The 20,236-nt window shown below is 39.1% G+C and overlaps 1 protein-coding gene and 1 long non-coding RNA gene across 2 annotated transcripts in view; one reads left to right on the top strand and one right to left on the bottom strand.

The window, feature by feature from the left end:
- Positions 1 to 20,236, top strand: part of LOC133625207 (uncharacterized) — a 63,930-nt gene that overhangs the window by 28,059 nt on the left and 15,635 nt on the right. The window lies entirely within an intron of this gene.
- The window catches only part of BMERB1 (bMERB domain containing 1), a 48,171-nt gene that overhangs the window by 19,803 nt on the left and 8,132 nt on the right, over positions 1 to 20,236 (bottom strand). Inside the window, exon 2 of the mRNA XM_061993848.1 lies at positions 1,402 to 1,525. Coding sequence (XP_061849832.1) covers positions 1,402 to 1,525 — 124 coding nt within the window. The remainder of the gene's footprint in view (positions 1 to 1,401; positions 1,526 to 20,236) is intronic.

Genomic DNA, 20,236 nt, shown 5'->3' with positions numbered 1-20,236 from the left:
TAAGGCTGGTGATACACTCAAGAGCATAAGTCTTCTATTTTATCTCCTTTATCTATTCTTTTTTTAAGCACAGTTACAATGTGCTTTGTCCTAGCTTTAGGATCTGGCTACATGTGGGGAAAAAAAAAGTCAGTCATACAGAGAGACAGTGAGAAGAATGAACCGCTACTTTTAAAAACACAGCTAGAGATGTAAGCTGTAGCTGGATGTGTAAGTGAGATGGAATGATTTCATTGTGTTCATGCTTTTGTAAGAGCTAAAGCACAATTAACTCAAGAGAATTTCTACTCTGTTGCTAACAGCTTAAGGGGAAAATAAGAAAATACAAACATACCACATATTTTCTCCACTACTGTATGCATTATATCCTTTTGTTATAATTGAATGAAAATCTAAAGCAGGTACAAGAAGTGAAGAGATGCAGTTGTCATTAAAACTGGTCTTGAACTCAGGGGTCTGAGCGTAGGTGTAATAATACTGATAGTTAACAGCCACCTGTTCAAAGTTGAGTCTGCCTTAAATCTGTCTGAGGCAGCTCAGTTTCATGCAGCTGATTGTATAGGTCACTCAAAGGGGAATCTAGTCCTGCTAGAAGGAAACAATTACTAAAATTCACAACCTACACCTAGACTTCTGATCTTGGGACACTGGCAATGCATTACTTCAGAAAACAATGGGGAAAAGAATAAATATGTCTACATATAAATAGATTTTATGTTATTTGCTTAGTTAAACAGACACAAAACGTGGACCATGGAGGTAAACACGTGAGTTGCGCTGTTAATCTCAGCAAGAGGTCATTACAAGGCATTTGTCATTGAAGGGAAATGCCACTGAGCCCCTTCCTCAGTGTAAACTATTCAGAATGAAAGGCAGTAAAGAACAGGTGTTGCCCTATTACTTGGGCATCACTAGCAACATGCTTCTCACTTGTCGGAAATAAAATGTAAAAACCGTGGTTTAAAGTGAAAAAGTCAAAAAGACAATCTTTTGGACTCCTAAAAGCTATTAAGAGAGGCATGTTCTAATTCTGGAGAGGACTTTGTGAGTGAGAGATGCTGCTTCAGTCCACAAAGGACTGAAGTCAGGTATAAAAATATGGTCTGCAGACACGTAGTTTGCTAAAGTTTCCTTTTGTAAGTAATAGATCCCTTTTATTCAACATGACTTGCAGAAAACATAAGAAAGGTGCTGAATAAAAAAAGTAATTTCCTTTGCAACTAAAGAAATCATTTCCCAATGGCATTTTGCAACTATTCACCTAACTGGCATGCTCTTTATCTTTCTTCCTTTTAAAATGTCAAGCAGATAAAAGTCTTCTAAATAGCATTCTAGTATTCTAAATAGCACAGTATTTTGATTAATTTTGCATAGTGTTTTCCCAGAAGTACTGATACTTACATAAACCTGAGTTCTGATTCTCTTCTGACTAAGACTTCCCGAAGCCTCTGGATCTTTGCCATCTCAAGCTCAATTTCCTCAGGCATCATTGTTGTTTCAGCCATTGAAACGATGTCAAGCTGATCTGTGTGTGAAAGCAGAGAAAGTGAATTAAGCTAGTCAAACTCTCATAGTGGGGTTTGTAATGTAAACATAATCACAGAGCTATCTGACTATGGGGTAATTAATGCAAGTAGGAAAGATTATCCTAGTTGAATGCCACACTGGTTTCTCTGTGGCTTTGCTTATGACTTCCAGTGTAACCATGTGAAGGGAAAGAATCCCTAACCAAGGTCACATCCAATTTGTTAGTCAGATTCTCTCGTAACTTTAAGGAATCCCAACCATGTACATAACTAAAGCTAGTGTTCCTTAATTGATAGCACTACAAACTTTGAAAGAACAGCCACAGACTGCTACAAAACTCACTCTTGCAACTCTTACTTGCAACTCTAAAGAGTCCTACCTTGGAGCAAGTGCAGGAAATGTGAAATGAGGAAGGTTTCCCATCTTTAATTCTTATAACTCTGCATAGCATTTCACCATCTCAGCTTGCCTAACAGCTAAAGCCCAAACCCACCAGAGAGGAGCCAAGACTGTGATTAGAAATTATGTAGGGCCTAATCATTTGAGGAGCTGAGTGTTTCTCACTAGGGCATTGAAATCAGTTGAAGAGACAAACAGCACTCTGCAGTAATTACTTGGCAACTGGTAAGGCTGGGGTCTTTCTATGATTATTTTTCTATAATTGATGTATTACCTCTTCTAATCCAGAGAGAAACAGGGCTATGAACTGTGTTCATTGAAGGCAAAAGGAACCAATTTATAGAAGGGGGATTTGAGAAAGAGCAACTTGGCCTCTGGAAAACCTTATTCCAAGGGTTCACCATACTTGACCTTCATTTTCTACATGAATTTAGAAACTGAAAAGTAGACTGTCTGTACACTTTGGAACGCAAACGGTGACATATTCCTGAAGCAGGCCTGTTTCAGCTGTATTGATTTAAACAAGAAAAATGGAGAGTTAGAAATGTACTCAGCATGATTATGCAGAAAACAGGAGACAAAAAGCATCAGGAAAAAAGTCTGTTCTACTAATTAAGAGGAGACAAATTACAAAGTCTCTTATGACAGACTAAGCACAAACAGCTGAGAAGAATTTCTGACAGAAACTTGGAGTAGGAATGAACCTACAAAATCTCTACAAACATGGTCCCTGCATGAGCTTAGTTCAAAGACCTATTCTCCCAAAATGGAAGCAAAATATATTTTCATTATATATAATATTTGTTAGGCTATCTTGCTTGTTTTGGGTTCACTTAATGATTAAAAAAGTGGGAAAACAAATATTAAAAATCACTAGGGTTGTTTTCAAGATAACAGAATCATGGGGGGGGAAGTGACATAGATTTTGAAATGTCTCTCATGAGAGAACAACCTTTTCTCATTAATGGTTTTTAAAACTCAAACAGCCTTAGTTTACCAAGAAGTCTTGTGTGACTGACTACAACTGCTGCCTGTTGAAGATTAATTTTCCTATTAAGAAATCGTCGTGTTTGTTGGGGTATATTTAGTTGAGGCATAGCCTAGATGTCCTAAGAAGTGTTGTTCCAGCTCTGTTATAAATTGCTAGCTTCACAGTGTAAAGTACATGAGTATTTTCAAATCCCAGCCACTAACTCAGATGTTGAAATAGAACCTAAACACCTTGGACATTGTAGATCTGTTTGAGGAAGGTTGAACATCACTGAAAATGCCTCTGTATCCAGCCTTGCCTTTTCCCTCCCCTCACCTTGATCTGGGTGTGTGGGGATGAAGAACCACAGCAAAATCTTAGCTACTTACTAAGTAGCAGAGTACCTAACATACTGAGCAGCTGCTAACAGATGGACAGAATTACAATTCAGCATTCACTAGATGTTTATCAGAAATCAGTCAAAAGAAACTAGAACAAATATTCTGGAAGTATAGTCTTGTCTGGTGTTGTTCCTTGTGGCTGTGGAGTTATTTTAACTGCTTGCAGCAAAACTGGCTGTTTTCAGTAAATATTAAGTAGGAGATAGGAAGTTATTCTGATGCTACCATGAACTGAAGCTGGTAAAATTGAAGCTGATACTGGTAATTGAAAAGATAAGCCTCAAATATATTATGCATACATACATATTTTTAAAATAGTTATCAAGAGATCAGAAAATTTGGGGGTGGGGGGTAGTTGATTATTTTACTTCCACTCTGCAACTCTAGCTGTAAATACCCTAGTGTTGTTCCCTGAAACAGATCAGCTGTCATACTGGAGGCGAATCGTGAACCAGCTTTCCACTCTGGGTATGTGCTTAAAGCCAACACAAGGATCAGTGTGACAAGCAGTAGTCTAGTCTGACCTCTTGCAGAACAGTCATAGATTCTCCTTCACATCCCACTCAACGTGTGCTTGAACCAGAGAAAATATTTTTGAAAGCTATCTAAAATTAGGCAATGTTTTCAAAAGAATCAAAAATGTAAGCAAGGCACCACAAGTTTGAAAGTGGAGGGTAATATATCTAGATACTGTTAAGATACTAGTTTGCAACTTGTCTGCAAACATAGAGATGTAGTTGGAATAATACAGAGAGAGGAGAGGTCTCGTTTATTGTCATAGCAGTGCATGTGTTGTGAGCATGTTCTCAGGTGATTCCTTCTCATGGAGATCTCTGGCCAGAAGGAAGATTGGTAAGAGCTGCATTAAAGGAACTTTGTGAGGAGAATCCAGACCAGGCAGTTGAAATGGGAAGAAATTTGAAGGTGAGAATACAGAGTATGTAGATACTGTGGTGCTGAAGAAGATTAAAAGCCAGTTCTAGAGGAGTAGGCATGGTCTTCCAAGGAGAAGGAACTGAAGTCAATTCATCCTTTATACATATTCACTTGTGTACTATTAAAGAATTATACCACATTTGCATTGAATCTCAAGCTTTTCTAAACCTCCCTTCGTACCAGATAAAGACAAGTGAGCTCTTTTGACAGCTGCCAATTCCCTTTATAGGTGAGTCCATAGGTCTCATAAACCCAACACACTTCCTTTGGCTCCCTCTGAAGAAGTAGCTTTTTTAAGGCAGGCTTTGAGAGAAAAAACACAATTTGAACACCATATTTCCCAGAATTCTGAAAGAGGTGTGAGGACACTTTGGAAATACAAGCCTTTCAAGGAGCCACAGGTCAGGATTCCCACCCCACACCTTCACAAACCACCAACCTGTTTGTGTCTGAATTTCTCTCCTAATATTGTAGATAACAGTTTGGCCTACCTGGCAGCAGCTATGCTGAATGATAATTAATTGCTTTTCATAAAATGTTTTGAGCTCCTGGGATGTAAACCACTTGGCAAAGAATATATTATTAAGCCTTTGAGCAAAGCTCTAGCTCAGTCCCAGTGATGAATGACACCTTAAATGCATTGGGACATGATTCTGAACATCTTCTAACAGAAGTCTCTTACCTTTTCATAAAAGAAAGAAGAAATGTTTCTTTTTATTTAAAGCAGGCATGCATTAGTCAACTATTTTTTAGCATATAGTGTTATTAAGCTGTTGCTGGTAATGAGCCAAAACTGATAAAGCAAATGTGGAGACAACACTGAGATTAGTCACAGCTAGTGACAGGATGAAAGTATTTTGTCTGCTCTCTAATCTCTAGGATCATTTTCAGTGACAAAGAAACAAGAAAATATTATTACTGTATGCACAAAAAGATATTAGCATGAAAATAATTACTATATAGAAATAAAATGATCAAACTATTACATATAATGAGAGGGACTGAAGAGGTAAACCTGAAGCTATTTATACATATTTTTGCTTCAATTTCAATGCAGACTGGTATAGTTAAACAGAGTATTAACTTAATGATCACATTTCATTCTCGGTGTGCCACCCAGAAATGGAACATTAGCCACCTGTGATGAAAAGCAATCAAAAATGAAATGCCTATTAAGTCAATAAGTGCAAAGAAAACTTTAAAAGAAGCCTGGGGTGATCCAATGAGAAGTGGGAGGATGCATTGCACCCAGTGTCAGTAGTTTCAGACAAATTGGTAAGGAACGCTGTAAGGAAAAAGTATCGGCAAAAAATCCTCCTGCGGTCATCTGATGTGAGCGTGTTGTTCACTGACAAGACCGTTGTGCTCTATGGCCATTGGCTGGTTTAATTCTGATTTGGGGGTTTTGTTATCATCATCTTCTTAAAAGGCAGAGGAATGGACAAGGTGGGATGAATTAGTAATATTAAGTGTCCCAGACCTGTCCTGTAGGAACCCAAAACTATGTCACTGTTATTCTGAACAGCAACCAGACCTCTACTCCATGAACACCTACAGCACTATACAGGCAATTTGCAGTCTAGAGGCAGTAAGAGCTAAGTGATGAGTTGCTCATGGATACCTAGCAAGTCTGTGGCAGAGCTAGTACAAGGTCTGATGGGTAACAGTGGCTCTTCAGGGCAGCATTTATCTGTTTTCTTGCTTGTGAATCTGTTGCTGTTGGAAACTGTAAGTCACTCAGCCTTGAAGATTCATCTCACTCATTTAGCAACAGGAGAGCTGCAGCACAGGTAAGGGTAATGGCCCAGCAACTCTACCACTTTTTTTTTCATCTGACACAGATAAAGCGTTTTAAATAAGACCCTGTGTTTGTTCAATCCATGACTGATGAGAGCTCTTTAAAGGATTGCAGTACAAATCAGCTGTATGGCTTCTCTAATGTGGATACCACTAAGCAACAAACCTGGCTGCTCAGCTCGCTCCATTACAGGGCTTCATCTTTTAAGCCATTTTTGTCCTGGATTGGATTCAAACTGAGCAATTTGAGGCCTATTTCCGCTCCCTGAAATAATTCCATAATAAGATAATCTTTGTTAAAATACTCTTAATGGCTGTGTTTTGTTACAAATCTGGGTCAGCACTTTTGGGGCTTCCTCAAGAATTCACTGAAATTTTCAAATTAATCCTTTTTCACGGAAGTAATTGAAGTGTTATTAGAGCATGGTGCAGCAACTGCACTCTCAATGCTGCTTCAGGTATCAAAATTAAGACTTTCAAGACCACTATTATGTGATAAGCCAAAGCAAAAGTAAGCAGAAGGCACAGGTTAGAGACAGATGAAGAGAGAACCAGATGATGCACACTTGGTGGAAACCAAAGTAGTTGTATAATGCAAAAAAACAAATTGTTATAGTGCAAAATATTCCAGACAAAAAATGTTCATGTGAAAAGAATCAGACTTGTCACCAGCTTATCACCTGGAGGCATGAATGACACCTTGTAGCCAAGCCTTTTACTATGGTTTTACTGTTGCCTCAAATGTATTCAGAGGCCCAGAGTCGGGGTTTTTTCCTCTTTGATTGAATCCATTTGGAGCAGGATGCAGTGGCCAATAACTAACCTGTGCAGCAAAAATCCTACTTCTAATTGCTTATTTCTAATCTAGCCTGCTGCAGCATTCTATTGCTGTGAATCCTAACAATGATTCAATCTGGCATGTGTGTGGAATGGTATTTATTCAAAGTTTTATACTGGAATTACCATACAAATATAGCTAATAGCTAAACACAATACAAACAGCTGCAATATATTTTGTTCCTGGCTTCCCTAACAGGCAGGAAACAGTGTGCAATTTATAATGGGTGGACTGGGAGAAAGGGAAAAAGTTATTACCAGTGAGGAAGTGACCTGACTGTCATGGTGCTGAGCATATCCCACCACTCTGGCTGGTTTGACTGCCTGAGTTTTGGGTTGGTTTGGACATAGAATCATAGAATGGTAGGGGTTGGAAGGGACCTTTAGAGATCATCTAGTCCAACCCCCCTGCAGAACCAGGTTCACATTCCACTTGACCTTGGACCTTGTACTAGAGATTTGCCTGGAGATCTGGACTGTAGCTGATCCTAGTTGCTGTCACCAGACCTGCTCTGTTTTCCTTGTTCAGGTACCAAGGGGCTGTGCCCATGCCACAGAATAGTGTTCCTGCCCTGCCTGCCTTGTAATGACTCTCAGCACAGGGTTGGTTTGGACCCTGTTGGTTTGCTTACCCCTTCCAACTGCCAGCCCTTCTTCTACCCAACACTGATCCTCCACCTGCAGTTATTAATGGAAATATGAATGCAGTGAACCTTGGGCAAAGGCTCATTCCACCACAATTTCCCTTTCATATTTTTGATGATTTCTGGAGAAGTTCCAAAGGAATCTGCATATGTAAACACAGACTGTGGGAACTGGGACCAGATCACTGCACTTCTTTTGCAAACAGCACTGCACAGACATATTACCTGTTTCTAAGTGCATTACATAAACTCAGTGCTTCACATTCTCTTTCTATGAACAATGTTATGAATATTTTTGTACTGTCTTTGAGATATAGGCCACTCTAGATGCATCCCAGGAACCAGTCCTCATCCTGCTGCCATGTACAGTCCACAGTCCATTTCAGTGGGTTGTTTTAGAAAGCATTGTATCATCCTCTTCTGCCACAAGGAAAGCTCGTCCCTCTGCTTGGCTCTTGCCCCTCCTGTTTCTCCTCTTGCACTGAAAACTGACTGATGATGGCAACCAAGTTAGTAAAAGCTGGAGTTGTGGTGCTATTTATTATCAGGCCTCAGTAACCAGCTAAGTTTTAACATTGGGGAAAAAGTAAGCTCTAAAGACAATAGTAGCGTGCAGAGGCTATTAGTGAAGGAGCAAAAAACTAAGGCACTACTCCTCGTAACTGTGCTAAAGTTCTCAGAATTATTTTGTTTCCACTGCCATAAATAGCCCTGAACACTGGAGATTACACAGCTGAATTTTGCTTCTTGCTTCTTTTCTTCTTACTGCACCTGTTACAGCTTTTGAATCCATATTAAGACTTCTCTGTCGATTGTGCCACACATTTATTTTGGAATCACTGACTACATGTAGAGTCATAAAATGTGCTTTGTGATGACACAAACTGAGCATGTATCCCTTCACATGTGCCCAGGTGTGTAAGTAAGGGTCACCAGAAACTTTCTGACATAACTGAGCCTGCTAGAAAATGCCAGAGAAGTGGCATCCAGAGTATTCGGGAGATAACATCTCGGATCCAGTACATTTACTATGAAGTCACAAGGAATGCTTCTGTGCAAAGAGTCTGGTTTCTCATCAGTGCATGAGGATCCAGAGCAGCCTTGCAGTTCTGGAGATGTTAAATTTGCCATAAAACCCTGGAAAAGTTTCAACTGCACTGCAGTACAGGAGGTAATATTGGAGCCCTGAAATACTGGCTTAAACTAGGAATCAAAGCTTCCAATATATTTGCCAGACAGCACGGCACCTAGAAATTTCAAAGATGGGTTTTCAAATGCTCCATGTCTCAGGGTAAATCTGGTTGATTCCCTACACAGCTTGGCTTTGCAGCAGGCAGCTGGGAATTCTGGCAGCTCCAGGGACCCCCTTTGGCAGGAAGCAACCAGAGATGCAGACTGAAAGCTGATTAAATGCCAGGATCTCGGCAATGTCACAGTCACCTAATAGCCCTGCTACTCAACAGTCATTTGGGGAAGGAAAAGATGGAGGACTTTTGTGATTCCTGGGAAATTGTGGTGCATTTATGCTTCCAGTAAATCTGCAGTACAAAGTATTGGCAACCTCAGCTCTGTACTATGCTACCTAAAGATCACATATTCTGAGATAAAGTCTAGACTACAGCAATTCCTTCACATCTACAGTCATTCAGCAGCTTCTCAGTCAAGACATCAGAAGTTCACGTCTGTAGAGAGACAATCTGATACAACCTGTAGAGAAGCATGACAATGATCAAAATGAATTATTATGCATTTAACTTGCCATTTGTGGGAAGAGAGGAAAACCTGCTTTTACAGTAATGGCTAGAATCACTGGGGAAAGCACCACTGCAGCATCAGCTGCAGTGAAATACTTTTAGTTTGCAACTGGAGTGAGTAAAATACTGTCTGCCATCTTTTAGGAGGATAGTTGCTTTTGTACAAATTGCTTCTGGAAATAGATTCCTTTGGTTTTTTGTAATCACAAAATCTTCTGATTGTAAGATATTAACAGCATTAGTACAGACTAGGAGAGGCATGAGCAACCTAAAAAGTCATATTTATTATATGTCACACCAACTTTGGAAGGTTTTCTTTCAAATTTTGCTGAATGAATTTGTTGACTTAGCCTGTGGAAGAAGTCATGTATGGATACTATGATTATTTATCTTTCTTCATTCATCTGCCTCTTCTTGTTTAGTATTTGACCAGCTTTCAGTCTTGTTTAGTATTCAACACTGACTATCAAAGATAATCTGTTTCTGTAATGTATGAAGTTACTCCTTCCTCTTTTCTAGTAGTAGGCTACCATGACTTAGGAGTATGTGCAGTTTTATGCATAGCTTGAATCTGTTATAATTTACATGTATTTTCTGCCACCTTTGAACAGTCTGATCAGCATCCACTAAACACATGTAAAGAACTTCAAAATTATAAGCAAAACAAAACTTGGGAGTTTTGTGCTATGCAGAAATTTTGTCAGTAAGCCCTACACTATACAGATTCAGTAGGGGGAAAAGCATCCAGGTTAAGGGGATGCTTAACAGTTCACAAGTTCACAGCGTGAACTTGTCTTGTGGAGATGATTAGCTTCACAGGTCCCTTCTCCTCATCCAAGGCTCAATGAAGTCAACAGGATAAGTTTTTAAAAGTCTTGGAAGTTCAGACCTGGCTTTTTGGAAATCTGTAGAAGTCTGCTAGTATCTTCTAAAACTGACTAACAATCTGATGAACTTAGTGGAGGTGAGCTGTGATAACACCCTTGGTCAATGCTGAGGGCAAAAAAACCAGAATGCCAGAAAAAAAGCTAAATAGTAAAACAAAACTGACATTCATATTTTGTTTTACATTTGAAAGAGTTTTTGAACCACCCTGTGGTAATGAAAAAACCCTATAGTTAAAACTCCCCAGGGATCATTCTGTTTGCCATATCATTTGCTTCTAAGGTGTATCAAATCACCTGATGTGACTGGAGATGGATCTGTTCAGTCTGCTGTGGTCTGAGTGCAACAGTACAATCATAATATTGGGATTTATTTTGTCCAGGTCACAAACACTTTTTTTTAATTATCACAGTTAGATTTACAGTCTAGACATATTACAGCCTCAGTTTCTACTTCAAAGGTGTCTCACTCTTGCTCTACCATATGACCCACTTTAAAATTAGGTAAGCAGATAATATAAAAAGCAGTGTGTACAATTGCCCACTGCACTTCAAGAATCACTGCTTTGTCTCTTCCCTATCTAAGAGCTTCTCGTTATAAAAGGATTCTTTTAGTTCCTTATCCTGTACATTCTTGTTCTTATCTTCAAGCTTTGACCTTTCATTTTTCATTATTTACCTTTGCAAAAAGCCTTTTGGCAGCAGTCTTTTCTTTTCCATTTCAGGCTTTTGCAGGCAGTGGTCTCCCTGTGATTTCTCTTGAAATATAAACGCCAGATTCAGAGTGTTGAATATTAACTCCTTCCTCTAACTCTCAAAGTCCTTTTGGTTTCTATGGTATCAAACTCGAAGTATTGCACACAATGGCTCCTTTCACATCTGATGTAAGAAAGCACCTGCCCAGTGCTCAAATGAGATTCTTGGCTGCTTTGCATCTTTTATGCTGTACTTTAGGCAGATCAAGTAGCATTGCACTGAAGAAAAGCTGGTTTAAAAACTGAACTTGAAAGAGATCCTGCTTTGAGTTTTCTAATTCAACTACATTTACCTTAGCAGAAACAGACATTCAGGAGGTAAAATTGATTGCTAATTAAGGACAGTCTTCAGTACTTCACTAACTAGAAGTTTTATGGTTAAATGATGGATCCAACTTTCTAATTTAGGGACCATTTTCTGCTATTGTTCCCTATTAAAGATACATATCAGCACAAGTCTATAATGATAAGATCTATAAAGATCTTGCCTCTCAAAAAAAATCTTCAATTAAATTGTCTTATTTATTATCCTGAGGAATTTATAAGCAGTAATTATTCTTGGCTTTGTCTTTTGTCAATTTATGACAGTACCAATTTCCTAAGTGGGTAATTATGCAACTCTTTAATCCAACACTTCCCATGGGAAAAAAAAAGATCTCTGTAGTTTTAAGAAATGGCTCCATCCATACAAGTCTTCATTTTCATTGTAATGATATTCTGAAAACGAAACAGCTCATGTCTCAATAGTTGTTCATCCTTCCCTAACAATGGAGACTCTGAATCTGCACCAGCATCAAGTTCTTGCAGATATCTAATGTGATTGTGATATTCATACTCAATGTATCTTAAAACCTATACTGCCATCCTGTATCTGGTTGATAAATTTCATTTGTTCTATCTTGCCCTTAAGCTTTCAGATTTCAGCATTCTCCTGACTTTCTGATGCTGTCAAAATTGTGGTACTCATCTGCTTGTGAAGATGGAGATTTTGGTTAGCTAAGTGGAAATGATCAAGCGCAGGGGAAAGGACTGTTTATGTCAAATGATAATGGCTGGTGTAAAATTAAGTAGAGGTAAAGAATAAGCTTAGTCAGGAAACTAGTAACTATCCAAAGCAATAACATTCTGAAGCAGCCTTTCAAGTAGGATATTGGAGGAAAGGAAACAAAGCTGTTTTAAACTAAGATAAGAACATACGTATCTTTAAAGGTCTGGCCTCACTTTGTGGGGTAAAAAACCAGAATATGCTCCAGTGTAGTATGATTGGCTAGAGTTGCAAAGAGCAGGCTTTGGACACAGAAAATATTAATATGACCATTATCCGGGGCTTTACCCTTTAAGGTAAGATTTAGGGATTTCAGGAGCAGTGTCCTCTGCAGTCAGACATTGCTCACACAAAGATTCCAGACTCTTTCTCCATGTATGAAGTCATAAGGATCCATCCTGTCAAATTAAAGTATCACTCCAAGATAGTGCACCATCTCTGCTTTCATTTTCTTCCACCTGAATCTAAGGGTGTTTGTTTACACAAGTAACTGACTCAGTAGAACAATTTGCTACTAATTACCTGTAACTAGAATATTTCCTACCTGTAAATGTTTATATGATTTGGTGATGATTATGATTTATGTTTAAGTCTTTTCTATTATTGTGAGTTCTACTAGTTTTCTCTGTTTTTGTCATGTCTTTGATCTGTGACTCACAATAGCTTGCATAGTCCCGTAACAGCCAATTTTAGGGGGAGAGGGAGAACTTTTCCTCAATAGTACCCCCTCTGGCAGCAGTTTAAAAGGTAATACAAACCGTATTTACACATCACGAAACAGAATTTCAGCACTCACAGCAATAAATGCCTCAGGAGTCAGAACTTAATACTGAACTCAGTGTTTCCTTGAAAATACAAAATAAATGTAACTTCCTATGAAAAACCTTACTGTAAACAAGGAAATAAAAGCCCCAGGCTTGATTTGATTGTGCTATAATATTAAGTCAAAAATCCAGATTTATTTTAATGTGATTGAAATTTGCAGGAGGTGCTTCTGATGTAAATAAATTCTGTATGTGCAGATGTCCACCAACAAAAATTACCCTAATGACACTCATGAACTGGGTCTTGGAAACTCCTAAGAGCTTTGACACTCCAATTATAAGGTTTAACCTTGCTACTTCAAAGTTGATTCCAAGACTCATCCTAGGCCATTTGCATGCCCCAGCCACTTTCCATTACAGTCAATAATAACAAGGTTGCACACCTCAGCCTGTTAGAGGGCAAATCCATAAAAATGAGGAAAACAGAATACTGAAATAGCAAAGGGAGTTTAGAATCAATGTCTTTTTATACAATCCCTTTTAAACTCAAGTTCCGTTGAATTAAGAAGCCCTAGAGACATTATTTGTGGATTCACATGTGGTTCTCCAATCATCTGAAACTGAATCCTCTGTTTTAATATAAATTGCATCTCTCAGTTGAGATAGTTTTCAAATATCCAGATTCTAAATTTAGCAGGCTTAACTGCTTATTATGATGTTTGTGATAAGGTCACTACAGCTCACACCTTCAGATGCAAGCTGGTCTGCAAGAGACTGCTCAGTAGCCAGCTATCGTCCCAGTACAATTTCTATAACACATCAGACATAAAAATTTAGCAACACAGAGTGTTTTCACCAGTGCCTCAGATATACTGATAGAGTGGCAAAAAGGCTTGCTCCCATTCAGAAAGCTTTTTGGAGGAATTACTGCACACTGGAAGGGCATCATCATGATTAGTGTGACCGCTCCAGTTTCCAGCATCCCCAGTACCTGAACTGAACCATAAACTCTCTTCAAGACGAGTGCAGTTCATTTGCAAGATAGCCTGTGGTATCTCATCCAGGCAACTCTGTTGTATATAAAGAAGGATTAAGTGGGTTTGAGTAGGATTTAAAGAAGAGCTGTCCATATAATTAGGTCTGTAGAGAATTATGACAGACTTAACAAAGTACTGTAATTGAATTGTGCAAGAACATTTTCCAGACTTCCTACTGTTATTTCCAATTTTAAATAAACTCTAGTTTGGGTATTAGAACCACATTCCTTGTTGCCAGATGCTCTGACAACAGGATTTTTCACACAGTTGGCTGGTGGCTTTAGGTAAGGTGTGAAAGCAATTTCCCCCAGACCACAGTACATGTCAGTCAGAAACTAAGCAACCTAATTTGTCTGTGACTGAAATAACAGAGTGGCATTTTCCCACTTCTTTCCAGGAGATGTAAACATCATGTATTTCATATCAGTGATTCTCCTATTGATCTAACCTGATGGAAGGGTGCCCTCAACATCGCAGGAGGTCTAAAACCAGAAGTTCCTCCTAATATTCTGTTGTGGTTTTTCTCTCTTTTCTCTCTCCCTAGATAAATAAATTTATCCCCAGATAAATAAATAAATCTCTGCAGATGACACCAATTAGCAGACCTTGCACAATTTTGTTTCAGCATTCCAGTAAGTTCACAGCTTGCAAAAAGCCCAACGATTTAGCTCATTTCTTTGTGAATTACATGCCAGTACTACTGTCCAGCCTGCCTCAGCCTGACCTAGATTTGGTGAGGAGTGACAAGCAGCTTTGATGCAGAGGCTGGCTTTCTCTGAGCTTGAGAACAGGGGCACCAGCCCAGGGACTCTGCATGCAGCTGTGCTCTCTGCTTCCTACTGGCTCAGGAGAAGGTGTGTAGTAAATTGCTGTGCATCCTTCCATTTCAACTTGCACCTGCCGAATCTTTCCATAAGCCAGGAAGATAGACCAAGTAACAGCCATGCCAGCTCCCCACCCCTCCCCACCTGCCTGTTTTAGGGAAAATACAGGCCCCTAATTTGCTGCACTTTATTCAGCTTAGAGCCAAGAGTTGAACAGATTTGGGATGGAAAGGGAGATGCTTACTTTCTTGAACAAACAGCTGTTACTTACTACAGTCACAGCTATATCACATATCACAGCCTTAGAGAAGATTCTCTTAATTACATACCCAGCCTGGGAATGTGTCCCATTTAAAATGCTGCCCAGAGAAAATCTCAATGCCAATGTAATAGGTGACCTCATCCCCTTACATCAGAAAATGAAAGAGAATTCTCCCTATTTTGCAAAAATCAATGTGTATCATATAAATACCTGGTGCAAAACTGGATACTAAATATATTGAACAGAACTGGTTCTCAGCACCAACCCCTGAGGGACTCCACTAGACACAGGCCTCCAACTAGACCCTGCCCCATTGATCACAACTCTCTGATTTCTTTCCTTCAACCAGTTCAGTCTACCTCACCACCTGATTATCCAGCCCATACTTTCTCAGTTTTGCTGTGAAATGCTGTGAAGTGTCAAATATTTTACTGAAATCAAGATAAACCACATCCACTGCACTACCACCATCTATCCATCTGGTTATGTCTTCATAAAAGACTATCAGATTGATCAAACATGACTTCCCTTTGGTAAAACCATGCTGACTGCTCCAAATGACCCTCTTGTCCTTTATATGTCTGGAGATAGCACCTAGGAGAAGTTGTTCCATCACCTTTCCAGGGTGGAAATTCCCTACATAAATTAAACAGAAGCTCAAAAGGAGTTACAGATTTGTCATTCAGTAAAATATTGAGATGCCACCAGAATGAAATCTGATGTTTTTAAAAACAAATTAAGTTTAATTGCTTCCTTTTTTATTCCTCTTTCCCCCTCAGGTAATCTCTCCTATTCAGTTCTTTAGCTTTACAATGAGATTTTCCTCTTTCATTAGGTGTTTATATCTCCCCTGTTGCTATATGAAAACTTCGTGCAACTAGCAAAGAAAATAATATTGACTGTATTCAGGAAGTGTTATCAGATAGTTGGACAGAGAAAACTTACTCATTATAACCTGTCTCATACCACTGTTCATATATGTTCCTATTAGCAGACTAATACTAGATTTTAAGAAGTGTGATCTAAGTAAATTCTACAGGATTGAGTAATGAATTTACCTTCAGTTTTCAATTTAAAGTTCTGTTTGCAAATTCTCTTTTTTCAATGGGAATGTATTTGTAAAAAATAAAAGAGGATAACTTCCTTTTAATGATTTCCTTAGAAGTCATTATGCAAAGTTAATCACCTACTGCATTAAGTAAGCCTTTGGTGATGAGTCTCATTTTCTTCTGAATTGATTATCTCTGACCTAATTTGTGTTGGTGCAGACCACATATAAACTATTATTCAAGTATTGCTGTAAACAGTTGCATTTGTTTGCACAATTTTGAGTTCATTTGCAATACTGGTTCATTTAGAAAGACACACATCTCAAAACAACCGTATCCTGTGCTGCCTGTTTCTTTATTTGACTCACCAGCCTATCTGCTAGCCAACACCTGCTAATGTCCTGGTTTTGCCCAGAGAAATGTCATTGCTAGCCAGTCTTCTTGGATAGCATACAGAAAACTCTCCCTACTGTTGGTAGAAAAGTACTTTCCATAGAGCCTAGAAACTGATGAGAATGCTGGTCGTCTGTTCTAGTAGCTATAAAATAGTTTCTAGCTGGGATATTTTGGCTTTCTACTACACCTGATTAAGTAAGCCTGAAATATTAAATATTAAAAGGATATTCTATGAGAAGGGGTTCTGTTTCCTCCTGCTTGTACATTTTATTCCTGTGAAGGGCAGTGGATGGCCTCCTTATAAACACACAAAAGATTTGACTTCTAAGAAATGTCCTTCCTCCCTTGTACAAGGGAATGAAAACGTACTACAAGGACAATGTTTTCTTTGGTGTAAATACCTATATAGGTGAAGGACTCACAGGAGTGAGTTTTTCTTGCTTGCAATGCAGTGGTTTAACACCTTCCCAGCATGAAAATAGTTACATTAGATTTACTCTGTTGTGACTAGGAACATAAATTTAAAGCAATAAAATTAAGTGCTATGATTTTCTTCACTGTAAGAAATTATTACCAAGGTATTTTATACCCAGACTATTCTACATAAAACGTAAACACTATAAAATTTCTTACACAATTACTGAGGAAAACACTCACATCAGCAATTATGAAATCACTGCAACAAAACAAAACTAGAAAGGTGCTTGAAAAAATGTTTTACCTAGCTAAAATCCCTGTTGGAAGAGCTTTTGCACATGCTCTTTATTTTTTAATTAGCCTGAAGTTTCAGCACCCTTGCATTACACCTCTGCTGCACAGACACAGCCTGGACTACACAAGCTCAGAGTGCTTTATATGTAAGTACAGTCTGTCCAATCCCCAGATCGCTGCAGTTTTGCATATACAAATCCTAGCGTAGCAGTGCAGTGGTTTGAGTCATAGTTGGGTTTTTTTTCTTTGATTGAACATACTTAGGAAATGAGGCAGAGGAGTAATCAAGGAAAGTGGATGAATTAATCTCAGTCATTCATTCTAGCACACTGTGTCTGTATATCAAAAACAAGAACTGAATGTAATGGAAAATGCTGCTGGCGCCCGTACAAGAGCACCCATCTTGATCAGAACCCCATGGTACTATTTGGAAATAATTACATCAAGTGTAGCTAAGCCTTAACATTGGCATTAATATTGCCCTCCTCCCCCAGTTATCACCCTAGTACTACCTAGTACATCTCTATTGAATACTTTGTTAAAGAATGAAATGGACCACACTGCCTCCAGGTACCTCAGTACTTCTCACACCAAAAGCACCAGTCCCTTCATCCTCCCTCCAGTGACCTCTAGTGCCTCAGAGACATGGAAAAAACAAAATCCAGAAATCAAACTGTATTAGTTACCCATTTCTAGATATCTTATTCGTGAGAACAGGGGCTACCTTTTCTAGTATCTGTCTGATCTCAAAGCTAGAGCAAAAGGGACAGGAGTTGCTAGCTCTCAGGATCCATTTTTAAGGCCTTCACACCCAGCGGGGTGGCGCTGCAGGACAGAGGGACAGGGGAACAGACTGACTGCTTAAAATAACATCTTGTTTTTCAAAATTAATGTATGAGATGAAAACTTGGTTTGCATTCAAATAAATCATGATGCTGACAATATAGTTACCACTGGGGTTTTGCATAGTCCTTTCACCTTTCCCATCATGTTATGAATTGAAAATATAACCTTTTGCACTTTAAACAGCAGTTTGTCGTTCAGAGAATGGGCAGAATAGGCAGCTATATGTAGCCTGGTGAGAAAGCTGGCACAGTGTATATGATTTGACAGCTATTACTATGAGAAAATGGATCCAAAACAAGACATAAAAAACGAGGGAAAATTGCCTTTGAAGGTCTGACCCAAAAGCCCTCATTGTCAGTTTTATTCAGCGGCACTCGGTTAGACCTTTATCTGCAACAAGCTATTTTAGTCTGGCTCAGGAAGACTGCCAGGAGTCAAGAAGACTCAGGAAGGGGTTTCTGTGCCCAACCCTGCCACAGCCCTGCATGAGATTCAGCGCTATCAGAAGGCTGTAAATAGAAACTGGTACAGTTAGTTCATGTGGTAGGTACCTTCCCTAGTGTGGAGCTCCCACTGAAATCAATGCACATTCCCATCTGGAGCAAGACTGGGTTTAAGCCAAGCTCCAAGAAAAGCAATTCATGCTACCTCAATTAATCTTATGTGATGGAGAATTAAAAGCAGTATTAAGAAACACACATTACTTGTTCATTTGTTTCTGTCATTTTGCTCAGTGGTCAAAGGAAACAGCCTGTGGCTTTTCATTTTCTTCCTCACTAGAGTTATATTCTGATCCTGTAATACTACATTCAAACGCTGTAACCATGTTTCAAATGCTACAACAGTGGCAGCTACAGCTAATGATCAGGTTTTAAAGCTTGTTTAGTTTGGTGTTTTTCAAAGACTTTTTCTACCCTCATTATTTTTTTCGTTTCAGAAAAAAAAAGAAGTCAACCAAATGTTCACTCTCAAAAAGTCTTGCAAAATCTCTTTAGGAATATCTGGTTTTATGGTTTCCTCTACGAGCATCAACTGAAAAAGCACAGCCTACGTTGCAAGTGGAGTACTACTAAAATGGCCACTGACATTTCTAAATTTCTCATCTTTACTCTGAAGTTATCTGATTGTATACCAAAAAGCTTCTTTCTCTTTCTGCCCTCTGTGATCCGATTCTCTAATAACAGTTTTCTAACATTGTTTTAAAGATCTTCCCAGCAGCTGGTAGATAGTTTTAGGCAACCTTAAAACCACTGGATAAATATTGTAGATGTGTGAGTTTAATCCAGTAAAGGCCAAAGTGACACTGTTATGGAGAATTGCTTCAGACATTAAGGAAATCAGTTTATGTAGCAGATTCCCACTCCTGCAAATAAGATGCTCCTCAGAAGCCAACAAAAAATGGTGTTTCCTATATCACAGGAGAAAACGCTAGTAATTTCCCAGGAGGGAAAATTCCTAAGGCCACAGGGATACAATGTGTAGAGTATGACAGCAAAGTGGAAGAACAGGCAGCAGAGAATCATACTGGGATCTTGGTCTCCAATGTCTGAGGCACACAGTGCTTCCAGGGAGCTGCAGGCAAAAACTGTGCCTTTCCTTAAAAGATGAAACTGCCAGAGCCAGTAGAGCCAAAACTGTTCCTTCTCAGTGTACGCTCAGGTGAAACAGCACAGGGCTCTGTGTGTTCACCTTCAACTCACAGAAAACAATGATGACAGTTGGCAAACAAATCTTCTTTGCACTTGCCTTTTATCAGTGGATGTAGGGTCATTCTCAAGCAACCTCTGTTTTCACCAAATGAAATGCTTTTGCATATGAATTTTGATTCAGTTTTCTTTAAATATGCTAGTATTTTCTTCCTCACCACTGGCATTGGGCTGATGAGAGGCTGAGCTGGCTGCCTCCCCGGACATCTGGGAGGTGAGGAAACAAAGGCAAAGCATTTAAGCAGAGCCTTAATCTGTATGTCAGAGACAAACAGATAGCTGGCTGTCATCTGCTCTTTGTATGACAGAAGAAATTTTGTAATTGCAGGATGTTTCACACCTTACCAAGGCAGACACAAATGGATCTTGATTTTACTGGCTTTCAAAGCTCATGGCTATGTCCTTCACTATCACATCCCACATACTCTGTCTGTGCTACAGACAATTATCAGCCTAAAGGAAAATGTCTCTGCCTTAGAGTGTGCCAAACTGCAGTAACTTCAGTCCCCTCCCAGGCAGAGTGCCCAGAGAAAGTTTTTTGGGAATCCATGGTAGAATATGAGAGGAGAGAAACTACAGATTGGATAAGGAGAGTGTGGGCACAAATGCATAACTGAATTTCTGTGACTTCCTCTTCTGTGAAACAGGACAGTTTGAGTTACAGTCACTCACCATAGGGACTCCAATGTATC

The sequence above is a fragment of the Colius striatus genome, chromosome 3 (assembly GCF_028858725.1).
Source record: "Colius striatus isolate bColStr4 chromosome 3, bColStr4.1.hap1, whole genome shotgun sequence".
Taxonomy (NCBI): domain Eukaryota; kingdom Metazoa; phylum Chordata; class Aves; order Coliiformes; family Coliidae; genus Colius; species Colius striatus.
Note: the sequence above shows the minus strand (reverse complement) of the source record. Positions and strands in the feature narration are given on the sequence as shown.